This window comes from Musca autumnalis, unplaced genomic scaffold, assembly GCF_047663935.1.
Source record: "Musca autumnalis isolate F117 unplaced genomic scaffold, ASM4766393v1 scaffold_5, whole genome shotgun sequence".
Taxonomy (NCBI): domain Eukaryota; kingdom Metazoa; phylum Arthropoda; class Insecta; order Diptera; family Muscidae; genus Musca; species Musca autumnalis.
The window spans coordinates 24667590-24681907 of NW_027412088.1; the positions used below are offsets into that span (position 1 = coordinate 24667590).

Consider the following 14318-nt stretch of genomic DNA (forward strand, 5'->3'; position numbering starts at 1 on the left):
GCATTTGGGGCTGAACTGTCAGTGGTTCTTGACCGATCGAAGACCATGTCAAGTCTGTTCGAGGACATAGAGAAGACTACCCTCCAGTCGTGTTTGAAACGTTGGTTAATCAACTATAAGTGTGGATGACCATCGGTTGGGGACTTCAGAAATAAGAAGTCGAAGACTGGTAGTGAGAGACAGAGTCTGTCCCATGGTGGGGTGATATCTTCGGAACTGTTTAACCTACATATACCATTGTGAAATTCCACACTCTACGGGCGGCATAAAGATCGTAATGTATGTATGCGGATGATTGTACGATGTTGGCGTCGAGTCCTATCGTCGACATTACCTTACTAAGGTCAGTTTTTTGTCATCTGAAGGATACAAAAATATCCGTCGCTAAAAATACTGCCACATTGTTCACCACTTGGGCGGCTGCGTTATATGCTCATGCCACCAGTGGACCATCTGTATGAGAAGGCGAAGATTTTATCTCTTAGGTGTTATCTCTGTGAACATCCTTGTCACAATCCCCCCCGAAAGCACGTCGGGGGAGATCTTCTTCATCTAGAGCAAGGAGTTCAAAGATATAAACGGTAACCTCTAGATCAACGAGCCTGTCAGGGAGGATTGGATAGCACTTAAACTGATGCTACGCGGAGAAGACCACTCCATCCATTGCAGCAGAAAAATGACAGCAAACACGAATGGTTTAGGACAGTTAAATACGGACGGGCCAGTCGCCGCTTTGTGTATTGGGCCCGAATTGATTGCACTATACCAAAAACATGACCTGCAGCATCGGAACCAACAATGTCGAAATTAGAATAATGGGCAATTTATTGGGAACCGATATATTTATGCGAGAAGTATACGTTATAGCAGGGGAAGGACCCTCATAAATAGAATAGAAGAAACCACGACATTCGAAATCAGAAAATTTCTATAATCCTCACTGTTACGAAGATGTCGGTTAGGGTATAATACAGGCACAGGCAAAGAGAGAGCAACGCAATATAGTCGTATACAATTTAAAATTCAGCAGAAATGTGAGAGTAAAAGCACCCGGGGATGCTTCCTCTTCTCCTTCTTACGTATCTCCGTTACAATACCATGGATTTTCGTGCCAATGTTCAGCATGTACAGGTTGTTACATCCTCTCTCGATGGAACACAAAAGCACACATTCCTTCCTTTTCTTTCACCAACAAAAAAGAACAAAGCTTGGATACAACAATTAACTCCTCCACATTTCTCGTTTTTGTTTTTGCATTTCCATTTTATGAGGAAGCTAATTTTTAATCCTTTAGGATACCTCGATTTCAACTTCTGCATACTTCAATATTTCTGCCACTTGTCGTGCCTTGGCCTTGTGTGTTGCACTTTCAATGACGATCGTTGATCATTTCGGCCGATAACGAATTAATGGCATCCTCAACGGTTGGCTTATAACGATCCATTTTCGAGGAATTAATTGGCGAAAAATGTTCTGAAATTAAAGAATTATTGTCTAAGCGGATAACATGAGAATTGGCATGCCTCTTCAAATTTTATTCACATAACTCCAACGCCCCCTTCCCTACTCCTTTCGTAGAAAAGAGCGGTCGAGGGGGCGTTCGGTTAATACTTACCAAAGTCACCACTTGAACTGGAATCGGTAAAACTGGGCGTACCTTCGGTCCATGTGGGTGTTGAACCTTCACCAGACGCTGGTGGTGTCCAGGCTAGACCGCCCCTTGAACCATAGTGACTACTGGATGATGTATCTACGGCTAAATAGGTGTCTAAATGTATTTCGGAAACACTAAAATCACACAATACAATAAAAAATTTCATTTCAACTACCGGATGATGATTAAATGAGAGAGCAACAGATACAGATAGAGAGAGAGACAGAGACACGCACACACACATAGGCATAGACAGAAGAGCATTCAGGAAAAATTATCTCTCGATCATTGGGCATTCCATGATTTTGCTTTATTTTTTCCGAAAACTATTTTAAAAATATATATCATACACATATTTATATATATATCATATACATATTTTCTTATATCTTAAGGGGTAGTTAGGGGCCTTTTATTATGCACATGTGATAGGTGTGGTGGTGGTTGTGTGTTACAAGGTGCAAAAAACATGTTTCATACAGAGGTGCAGTTACATAGAACAAGGAATGGAAAGGAAAAAGCTAATGTCGAATATTTAAAAAGAAGTGAAACAACTAAGATCCTCAGGTTTACAGAACCCAAGGTCTAAACAATTCTCCTATAGAAAAATGCATCAGACCTGAGGTCCGAGTATTTTTCCTATGGAAAAATGCATCAGACCTGAGGTCCGAGTATTTATCCTATGGAAAAATGCATCAGACTTGAGGTCTGAGTATTTTTCCTATGGAAAAATGCATCAGACCTGAGGTCTGCGAATTTTTCCTATGGAAAAATGCATCGGACCTGAGGTGTGAGAATTTTTCCTATGGAAAAATGCATCAGACCTGAGGTCTGAGTATTTTTCCTATGGAAAAATGCATCAGACCTGAGGTGTGAGAATTTTTCCTGAGGTCTGAGAATTTTCCCCATGGAAAAATTCATCAAACCTGATGTCTGAGTATTTTTCCTATGGAAAAATGCATCAGACCTGAGGTCTGCGAATTTTTCCTATGGAAAAATGCATCGGACCTGAGGTGTGAGAATTTTTCCTGAGGTCTGAGAATTTTTCCATAGGAAAAATTCTCAGACCACAGGTCTGATGCATTTTTCCATAGGAAAAATTCTCAGACCACAGGTCTGATGCATTTTTCCATAGGAAAAATTCTCAGACCTCAGGTCTGATGCATTTTTCCATAGGAAAAATTCTCAGACCTCAGGAAAAATTCTCACACCTCAGGTCCGATGCATTTTTCCATAGGAAAAATTCGCAGACCTCAGGTCTGATGCATTTTTCCATAGGAAAAATACTCAGACATCAGGTTTCCTATGGAAAAATGCATCAGACGTGAGGTCTGAGAATTTTTCCTATAGAAAAACTCATCAGACCTGTGGTCTGAGAATTTTTCCTCTGAAAAAACTCATCAGACCTGAGGTCTGAGTATTTTTCCAATGGAAAAATGCATCAGACCTGAGGTCTGAGAATTTTTCCTATGGAAAAATGCATCAGACCTCAGGTCTGAGAATTTTTCCTATGGAAAAATGCATCAGACCTGGGGTCTGAGAATTTTTCCTATGGAAAAATGCATCAGACCTGAGGTCTGAGTATTTTTCCTATGAAAAATGCATCGGACATGAGGTCTGTGCATTTTTCTTATAGAAAAATGCATCATACCTGAGGTCTGTGTATTTTTCTTATGGAAAAATGCATCAGACCGGAGGTCTGAGTATTTTCCCTATGAAAAAATGCATCAGACCTGAGGTCTGAGTATTTTTGTTATGGAGAAATGCATCAGACCTGATGTCTGAGTATTTTTCCTTTGGAAAAAGGCATCAGATCTGAGGTCTGAGTATTTTTCCTATGGAAAAAAGCATCTGAGAATTTTTCCTATGGAAAAATGCATCAGACCTGAGGTCTGAGAATTTTTCCTATGGAAAAATGCATCAGACCTGAGGCCTGAGTATTTTTCCTATGGAAAAATGCATCAGACCTGAGGCCTGAGTATTTTTCCTATGGAAAAATGCATCAGACCTGTGGCCTGAGTATTTTTCCTATGGAAAAATCCATCAGACCTGAGGTCTGAGTATTTTGCCTATGGAAAAATGCATCAGACCTGAGGCCTGAGTATTTTTCCTATGGAAAAATGCATCAGACCTGAGGCCTGAGTATTTTTCCTATGGAAAAATGCATCAGACCTGAGGTCTGAGAATTTTTCCTATGGAAAAATGCATCAGTCCTGAGGTCTCAGTATTTTGCCTATGGAAAAATGCATCAGACCTGTGGCCTGAGTATTTTTCCTATGGAAAAATGCATCAGACCTGAGGTCTGAGAATTTTTCCTATGGAAAAATGCATCAGACCTGAGGTCTGAGAATTTTTCCTATGGAAAAATGCATCAGACCTGAGGTCTGAGTATTTTTTCTTTGGAAAAATCCATCAGACCTGAGGTCTGAGTATTTTTTCTTTGCATCAGACCTGATGTCTGAGAATTTTTCCTATGGAAACAGGTCTAGTTGTCTGAGAATTTTTCCTACGGAAAAATGCATCAGACCTGAGGTCTGAGTATTTTGCCTATGGAAAAATCCATCAGACCTGATGTCTGAGTATTTTGCCTATGGAAAAATGCATCAGACCTAAGGTCTGAGTATTTTCCTATGCAAAAATTCAACAGACCTGAGGTCTGAGAATTTTCTATGGAAAAATGCATCAGACCAGAAGTCTGAGAATTTTTCCTATGGAAAAATGCATCAGACCAGAGGTCTGAGAATTTTTCCTATGGAAAAATGCATCAGACCAGAGGTCTGAAAATTTTTCCTATGGAAAAATGCATAATTTTTCCTATGGAAAAATGCATCAGACCAGAGGTCTGAGAATTTTTCCTATGGAAAAATGCATCAGACCAGAGGTCTGAAAATTTTTCCTATGGAAAAATGCATAATTTTTCCTATGGAAAAATGCATCAGACCTGAGGTCTGAGAATTTTTCCTATGGAAAAATGCATCAGACCTGAGTTCTGAGAATTTTTCCTATGGAAAAATGCATCAGACCTGAGGTCTGAGAATTTTTCCTATGGTAAAACTCATCAGACCTGAGGTCTGAGAATTTTTCCTATGGAAAAATGCATCAGACCTGAGGTCAGAGAATTTTTCCTATGGAAAAATGCGTCAGACCTGAGGTCAGAGAATTTTTCCTATGGAAAAATGCGTCAGACCTGAGGTCCGAGTATTTATCCTATAAAAAAATGCATCAGAACTGAGGTCTGAGAATTTTTTCTACGGAAAAATGCATCGGACCTGAGGTCTGAGTATTTTTCCTATGAAAAAATGCATCAGACCTGAGGTCTGAGTATTTTTCCTATGGAAAAATGCATCAGACCTGAGGTCTGAGAATTTTTCCTATGGAAAAATGCATCAGACCTGAGGTCTGAGAATTTTTCCTATGGAAAAATGCATCAGACCTGAGGTCTGAGAATTTTTCCTATGGAAAAATGCATCAGACCTGAGGTCTGAGAATTTTTCCTATGGAAAAATGCATCAGACCTGAGGTCTGCGAATTTTTCCTATGGAAAAATGCATCAGACCTGAGGTCTGCGAATTTTTCCTATGGAAAAATGCATCAAACCTGAGGTCTGAGAATGTTTCCAATGGAAAAATGCATCAAACCTGAGGTCTGAGAATGTTTCCTATGGAAAAATGCATCAGACCTGAGGTCTGTGAATTTTTCCTATGGAAAAATGCATCGGAACTGAGGTCTGTGAATTTTTCCTATGGAAAAATGCATCGGAACTGAGGTCTGTGAATTTTTCCTATGAAAAATGCATCAGACCTGAGGTCTGCGAATTTTTCCAATGGGAAAATGCATCAAACCTGAGGTCTGAGAATGTTTCCAATGGAAAAATGCATCAAACCTGAGGTCTGAGAATGTTTCCTATGGAAAAATGCATCAGACCTGAGGTCTGTGAATTTTTCCTGTGGAAAAATGCATCGGAACTGAGGTCTGTGAATTTTTCCTATGGAAAAATGCATCAGACCTGAGGTCTGAGTATTTTTCGTATGGAAAAATGCATCAGTCCTGAGGTCTGAGTATTTTGCCTATGGAAAAATGCATCAGACCGGAGGTCTGAGTATTTTGCCTATGGACAAATGCATCAAACCTGTGGTCTAAGTATTTTTCCTAAGGAAAAATGCATCAGAGATGAGGTCTGAGTATTTTTCCTAAGAAAAAATGCATCAGACCTGACGTCTGATTACTTTTTCCTATGAAAAAATGTATCAGACCTGAGGTCTGAGTATTTTTCCTATGGAAAAATGCATCGGACCTGAGGTATGAGTATTTTTAATATGGAAAAATGCATCAGACCTGAAGTCTGAGTATTTTTCCTATGGAAAAATGCATCAGACCTGAGTTCTGAGTATTTTTCCTAAGGAAAAATGCATCAGACCTGAGGTCTGAGAATTTTTCCCATGGAAAAATGCATCAGACCTGCGGTCTGTGAATTTTTCCTATGGAAAAATGCATCGGAACTGAGGTCTGTGAATTTTTCCTATGGAAAAATGCATCGGAACTGAGGTCTGTGAATTTTTCCTATGGAAAAATGCATCAGACCTGAGGTCTGAGTATTTTTCCTATGGAAAAATGCATCAGACCTGAGTTCTGAGTATTTTTCCTAAGGAAAAATGCATCAGACCTGAGGTCTGAGAATTTTTCCCATGGAAAAATGCATCAGACCTGAGGTCTGAGTATTTTTCCTATGGAAAAATGCATCGGACCTGAGGTCTGAGTATTTTTCCTATGGAAAAATGCATCGGACCTGAGGTCTGAGAATATTTCCTATGGAAAAATGCATGAGACCTGAGGTCTGAGAATTTTTCCAATGGAAAAATGCATCAAACCTGAGGTCTGATAATGTTTCCAATGGAAAAATCCATCAGACCTGAGGTCTGAGAATTTTTCCTATGGAAAAATCCATCAGACCTGAGGTCTGAGAATTTTTCCTATGGAAAAATCCATCAGACCTGAGGTCTGAGAATTTTTCCTATGGAAAAATCCATCAGACCTGAGGTCTGAGAATTTTTCCTATGGAAAAATCCATCAGACCTGAGGTCTGAGAATTTTTCCTATGGAAAAATGCATCAGACCTGAGGTCTGAGAATTATTCCTATGGAAAAATACATCAGACCTGAGGTTTGAGAATTTTTCCTATGGAAAAATACATCAGACCTGCATCAGACCTGAGGTCTGAGAATTTTTCCTTTGGAAAAATGCATCAGACCTGAGGTCTGAGAATTTTTCCTATGGAAAAATACATCAGACCTGAGGTCTGAGAATTTTTCCTATGGAAAAATACATCAGACCTGAGGTTTAAGAATTTTTCCTATGGAAAAATACATCAGACCTGAGGTTTAAGAATTTTTCCTATGGATAAATACATCAGACCTGAGGTCTGAGAATTTTTCCTATGGAAAAATTCATCAGACCTGAGGTCTGAGAATTTTTCCTATGGAAAAATGCATCAGACATGAGGTCTGAGTATTTTTCCTATGGAAAAAAGCATCTGAGAATTTTTCCTATGGAAAAATGTATCAGACCTGAGGTCTGAGAATTTTTCCTATGGACAAATGCATCAGACCTGAAGTCTGAGAATTTTTCATATGGAAAAATGCGTCAGACCTGAGGAAAAATGCGTCAGACTTGAGGTCTGAGAGTTTTTCCTATGGAAAAATGCATCAGACCTGAAGTCTGAGAATTTTTCATATGGAAAAATGCGTCAGACCTGAGGAAAACTGCATCAGACCTGAGGTCTGAGAGTTTTTCCCATGGAAAAATGCATTAGACCTGAGGTCTGGGGTTTGGGATTTTTTCTGGTATATGGTTTGTTTCCGTTAAAAATCCCCAGACCACAGGTTTGGGGTGTAAAGGAGCTAGAACATTACGACATTAGCTTCTTCACTCTATTAAAAATTGTCCAGCTTTAAGGACCATTCAGTTACAGTTTTGTTTTCGGAAGCTTTATTTTATAGACAAGTGTTAGGTATTCTGTTTCAAACTCACCTGACCATATCATCTTTTTGCGAAGAGGATGAACTTCTATAGGCTGGACCCACATTCATTTTACGATCGTGATACGAGGAGGAGGATAACCCATCGCTTTGATGGTAATGTGTTGACGACGGCTGTTGTTGTTGTTGGTGGTGGTGATGGTGGTGTTGGTGATGAGACGCCTGCGACTGGGGCTGCGAAGATTGTTGGGAGGAGTGGTGGTGGTGATGATGCGATTGATGCTGTTGGTGATGCTGATGTGAACGCCTCGAAGTCGTTGAGGAACTATGCTTGTTATAACTATTATCCTCGGATATATCATCGAAGGCAGGGGGTGGTGTTGAACTGCATGATGGTGTTGTGCCTAGCGATAGCGTAAAATAAATGAGAAAATGAGAATTACAATTATTTAGAGAAACATTACGGCAATGTTTCAAGAGAGTTAGAATACTACTGTTTAACAACAACAGGAAGGGTTGGAGAGAGAGAGGATGAAAGTGGATTAGAGCGGGATATTGATAAGCAACTAAAATGTTTTTTTTTTGAAAATGGAATTTAAAAAATAGCGCCTTTTTAATGCTAAGCAAAAAAGCTTTGATCTGCGGTGGTGGTGGTCGTGCTGGTGGTGGTCTTGGTTGCACTTGTAATGAGAGGTTGAGCAACAACGACAACAACAACAAGAGTAACTAAAATTCAACAAAACTACTACGTCTACTACTAAATGGCGGATCAAGATTCAAACTAGATGGAAAGCCATCGCTTGTCGGTTTTTCATTTTTCGGTTTTGCTATGGTGGTGGTCTTCGTTTTTAGGTTATTGTCGTGGTCGTCGTCGTTGGTTTGCGTTTTCCTGGAGCTGGGTTTGGTTCGTTTCGATTTTTTGTTCTTCCTGGTTTTGCGTTCTTTTTCGGTTTGATCCCACCGGGTGTGGGGATAGTATTTGCGTATGGTAACCTCACTGTTTCTATGCAATTGGGCGCCACCACCACCATCGTTTTCAGCCAGAGCAGCAGCTGCATCACTGTACACGCTGTGAGTTTCCGAGAGTTGATCATCATCTAGGGTCGGCTGCTTGTCTACCATGTTCTTTGTGGACCTTATCCGCTTTGTCTTGTGGGACTTTTCCAAATCCTGCTTAACTTCTATAAAGGCATGCATAGATTGTAAGAGATTATCTTCAAAAGGCTCACAGCTGTCATCGGCCAAGGCCATGTCGGCATATTGCATGTACTGCAGGCGTTTCTCTCGCTTGCGTAGGGCACGTTGAGAGCGGGTCTCACGCCGGCTGTCTTCCCCTGCTGCAGCTGTCGAATGTCGTGGTACACTACGTTCACTAACTTCCGAGGGTATGGGTGGGAAATTATAAACAATGGAAGCGGCGACCGAAGGACGCCTTCCGGCCATGAGATTGTTTTGCCGATGAAACAGATCGATATGATTTAGCGGGCGAACATGAGAAGTACGTGATCTAGCTGCTGAATATGAACTAGAAGCGTTTGATCTCACTGAGTCTTTTCGGCGCATCATTTTTTGCAGGGCTGCAATTTGAGGTGGAGGTGGTGGTATGGGTGGTGGTTGGGGTGGTGCAACAGGTGCTGCTGTGGCTGTTGGACTTTCCGGACCACCACCACCTATACCCTCAAATAAGTCATGCATTTCCAGCCAATCACGAACATTGCTCGGTGATCTTCGATCTCCAAAACGTGGCAGTTCCTCCGGTGGTGGGCCTGGTGGTTGCAGAGTATTATTGCTGCCGCTGCGTTTCCTGTCCCTATCTCTATAAAGGTAAAGGTCATCGTTGTTGTTGTCGTCGTCATTGTGCGAGTTTAGAGTGGGTGTTTTCGCTTTCTTGGTTCTATGTTTTTTCTGTTTCGTTTGAGTTTCTATACCTGGAGTGGTGGATAGGGCCCGGTTAGAGCCGCCGCCTCCGCTAACACTACCGCCTCCTCCTCCCTCAAGCTGTTGCTGATGCTGATAGGAATCACTGTCGCCACGGCGGCGTGGTGAACCTCTTGGCGGTACCGGTGGGGGAACTTTGGCCTTGAGAGTGGCCCCGGCACTGCTGGAAGATGTACCACCCGTTCCACTTTGCATGGCTGATGGATTACGCTGTTTGACGGGTGGTGCTGCCATTGATTTTAGCGTTCCCGACGTACTGGCATGACCACCACCTGCTGCTGCCATCGACGCTGCCATTTTGCCACCTGGAATGTGGGATTTTTTGTGTTGTTGTACTGTCGATGTCGGTGGATGATGTGGTGCATGACCATGATCTGCATTGAAATATAAAAATAAATGTGTCCATTGAGTTTTCGGTTGGTCTTGAATTGAATTTTGCATTTTATGATTTTCTAGGTTAGGTTTGAAATGTGTAACAAAGAAAGTGTATATTTCTGTGTGAGTGAGTGTAATTGTGTGTGAAAGAGTGTGAGAGAGAGTTTTGGGTTTTTGTTGTTGAATTTTACCTCTTGCCTCATTTTCACTGTCTATGGAACGTTGTATTGCTTTCGATAGACTTTTTCGCTTCGATGGTGAGTGCTTGAGAGCTAGATTTTCGATTTTCGTTCAATTTTTTTCAGAGATGCAGGCATGCCCCAATCAATCATTTTTTGTTATAGCAGGCAAATGATGTTAATTTTTTGATGTGCAGTTGGCGTTTCGTTTTTTTATTTTTGGAAATGATACAAAAAATTATTTGATTTCAATTAGCATTTCAAAATATTCAGCTTAAAAACGGGTTTTTGTTGTGCACTTCATCAACTTGTTAACGGAAAAAAATATTGAAACTTAAAAAAGAAGCACGCAAATAATTCAAAAGGCTTTAAATTTTTGTTTATTGGAAGACAATGTTCGGATTTGTTATTTTTATGAAAATGTTAATGGAGTTTTGATGAAATATTCAAAAAAATAAAGATTTCAAATATATAGACTTTTACCTGATTTTTTTTGAATGTTACATTTCATATAAAGCCAATAAAAATTAATCTTGCCGTTCTAATGCGGAGTATCATCAACTCCTCAAGGAGAACGGCAAGGGATTCGTCTTCTTTGTTAAAAAAGGTTAACAAATCTGCTCAAAATATTATTAATGTTTTTCAAGGGTCTATCGGGACTCCTAAATTGTTCAAAAATATTTTTCAGGGGACCAATAAGGCCCCTACAGTTTTACTGTATATTTTCAAGACTTCTAAATTTTTAAAGAAAGTTTTCCAAGGGATTAACAATTCTCCTAAATTTTTGAAAAAAATATTTCAAGGCTCCTGAATTAAAAAAAAAATATTTTCCAAATAATTTCTTAAATTTGTAAAGAATATTTTTATGGCTCCTAAATTAAAAAAAAATGGTTTCAACGCTCTTTAATTTTCAAACAAATATTTTCCAAATCATTTTCTAACTTTTTAAAGAACATTTTCAAGGTTCCTGAATTAAAAAAAAATATTTTCCAAATAATCTCCTAAATTAAAAAAAAGTATTTTTATTGCTCCTAAATATTTGAAAAATATGTCCAAGGCTCCTGAATTTTTATACAAATATTTTCCAAATAAATTTCTAAATTTTTAAAAAATATTTTCATGCCCCTTAAATTTAAAAAAAAAAAATTATTTCCCAAATTTTTAAAGAACATTTGCAAGGCCCCAAAATTTTTTAAAAAAATTTTCAAGGGACACTCAATGCTCGTAAATTGTTAAAGAATATTTTCAAGGCTCATTAATTTAAAAAAATCCTAATTTTTAAAAAAAAAATTTTAAGGCTCCTGAAGTTTTAAAAATAGTTTCCATCTAATTTTCCCAAATTTTAAAGAGTATTTTCCAAATAATTTCTTTATTTTTTAAAGAATAATTTGAGGCTCTTAAATTTTTAAAAACATATTTTGCAACAAATTTGCTAAACTTTAGATGGTTCCTAAATTTTTTAAAAATATTTTTATGGATCTTAAATTTAAAAAAATATATATTTTCAAGGCTCCTAAATTGTTAAGGAATATTTTTAAGATTGCTAAATAAAAAAAAAAATATTTCCAGGGCTTCTAAATTTTTAAAGAATATTTTCAAGGCGTTGAATTTAAAAAAAATATTTCTTCCAAAGAATTTTCTGAATGTATAAAGAAAATTTTCTAAATTTTTTAAAAATATTGTCCTAAATTTTAAAAGAATATTTTCGAGGCTACTGAATTTTTAAAAAATAGTTTCAAAAAATTTTTCTAAATTTTTAAAGAATATTTTCAAGGCTCCTATTTTTTCGGAAAATATTTCCCAGAGGTTTAAAATTCTAAAGAAAATTTTCAAGGCTCGTACACTTTTAAAGAATAATTTCATGGATCCTAAATTAAAAGAATAATTTCTTAAATTTTTAAAGAATATTTTCAAGACTCTTTATTAAAAAAAGCCAAATAATTGCCTGCACTATTAAAGAATATTATCATGGTTAATAAATTTGTAAAGAATATTTTCTAAATAATTTCTTAAATTTTCGAAAATATTTTCACAATAATTTCCTTCAGTTTTAAGGAAAATTTTCAAGGCTCTTGAATTTTTAAAAAATATGTTCCATTAATTTCCAGAATTTTTAAAAAATATTTTCCAAATAATTTCCTAAATTTTTAAAGATCATTTTCAAGGCTCCTTAATTTACAAAAAAAGTATTTTCAAAATAATTTCCTAAATTTTGAAAGAATATTTTCAAGACAATTTAATTAATAAAAAGTAATTTCCTTTATTTTTAAAGAATATTTTCATGGCTCCTACATTTTTTAAAGAATATTTTCCATGGCTCCTAAATTTTTGAAGAATATTTTAAAGGCTCCTGAATTGTTGTTGAATTTTACCTCTTGCCTCATTTTCACTGTCTATGGAACGTTGTATTGCTTTCGATAGACTTTTTCGCTTCGATGGTGAGTGCTTGAGAGCTAGATTTTCGATTTTCGTTCAATTTTTTTCAGAGATGCAGGCATGCCCCAATCAATCATTTTTTGTTATAGCAGGCAAATGATGTTAATTTTTTGATGTGCAGTTGGCGTTTCGTTTTTTTATTTTTGGAAATGATACAAAAAATTATTTGATTTCAATTAGCATTTCAAAATATTCAGCTTAAAAACGGGTTTTTGTTGTGCACTTCATCAACTTGTTAACGGAAAAAAATATTGAAACTTAAAAAAGAAGCACGCAAATAATTCAAAAGGCTTTAAATTTTTGTTTATTGGAAGACAATGTTCGGATTTGTTATTTTTATGAAAATGTTAATGGAGTTTTGATGAAATATTCAAAAAAATAAAGATTTCAAATATATAGACTTTTACCTGATTTTTTTTGAATGTTACATTTCATATAAAGCCAATAAAAATTAATCTTGCCGTTCTAATGCGGAGTATCATCAACTCCTCAAGGAGAACGGCAAGGGATTCGTCTTCTTTGTTAAAAAAGGTTAACAAATCTGCTCAAAATATTATTAATGTTTTTCAAGGGTCTATCGGGACTCCTAAATTGTTCAAAAATATTTTTCAGGGGACCAATAAGGCCCCTACAGTTTTACTGTATATTTTCAAGACTTCTAAATTTTTAAAGAAAGTTTTCCAAGGGATTAACAATTCTCCTAAATTTTTGAAAAAAATATTTCAAGGCTCCTGAATTAAAAAAAAAATATTTTCCAAATAATTTCTTAAATTTGTAAAGAATATTTTTATGGCTCCTAAATTAAAAAAAAATGGTTTCAACGCTCTTTAATTTTCAAACAAATATTTTCCAAATCATTTTCTAACTTTTTAAAGAACATTTTCAAGGTTCCTGAATTAAAAAAAAAATATTTTCCAAATAATCTCCTAAATTAAAAAAAAGTATTTTTATTGCTCCTAAATATTTGAAAAATATGTCCAAGGCTCCTGAATTTTTATACAAATATTTTCCAAATAAATTTCTAAATTTTTAAAAAATATTTTCATGCCCCTTAAATTTAAAAAAAAAAAATTATTTCCCAAATTTTTAAAGAACATTTGCAAGGCCCCAAAATTTTTTAAAAAAATTTTCAAGGGACACTCAATGCTCGTAAATTGTTAAAGAATATTTTCAAGGCTCATTAATTTAAAAAAATCCTAATTTTTAAAAAAAAAATTTTAAGGCTCCTGAAGTTTTAAAAATAGTTTCCATCTAATTTTCCCAAATTTTAAAGAGTATTTTCCAAATAATTTCTTTATATTTTAAAGAATAATTTGAGGCTCTTAAATTTTTAAAAACATATTTTGCAACAAATTTGCTAAACTTTAGATGGTTCCTAAATTTTTTAAAAATATTTTTATGGATCTTAAATTTAAAAAAATATATATTTTCAAGGCTCCTAAATTGTTAAGGAATATTTTTAAGATTGCTAAATAAAAAAAAAAATATTTCCAGGGCTTCTAAATTTTTAAAGAATATTTTCAAGGCGTTGAATTTAAAAAAAATATTTCTTCCAAAGAATTTTCTGAATGTATAAAGAAAATTTTCTAAATTTTTTAAAAATATTGTCCTAAATTTTAAAAGAATATTTTCGAGGCTACTGAATTTTTAAAAAATAGTTTCAAAAAATTTTTCTAAATTTTTAAAGAATATTTTCAAGGCTCCTATTTTTTCGGAAAATATTTCCCAGAGGTTTAAAATTCTAAAGAAAATTTTCAAGGC

The 14318-nt window shown here is 36.1% G+C and overlaps 1 protein-coding gene and 1 long non-coding RNA gene across 15 annotated transcripts in view; one reads left to right on the top strand and one right to left on the bottom strand.

The window, feature by feature from the left end:
* LOC141386532 (uncharacterized) overlaps positions 1-14318 on the top strand; it is a 153135-nt gene that overhangs the window by 21675 nt on the left and 117142 nt on the right. The window lies entirely within an intron of this gene.
* PIP5K59B (Phosphatidylinositol 4-phosphate 5-kinase 59B) overlaps positions 1243-14318 on the bottom strand; it is a 47348-nt gene continuing 34272 nt past the window's right edge. For 3 of the 14 annotated variants that reach the window (XM_073955164.1, XM_073955161.1, XM_073955167.1), the window contains 2 exons: positions 12494-12574; positions 8204-9941 (listed from right to left, as the gene is read on the bottom strand). In XM_073955164.1, coding sequence (XP_073811265.1) covers positions 8356-9941; positions 12494-12574 — 1667 coding nt within the window. In that variant the 3' untranslated portion in view covers positions 8204-8355. Of the gene's footprint in view, positions 1495-1615; positions 1789-7681; positions 8034-8203; positions 9942-10133; positions 10215-12493; positions 12575-14318 lie in introns of those variants that run through there. The other 11 variants (XM_073955168.1, XM_073955170.1, XM_073955163.1 and 8 more) reach the window with 8 other exon arrangements.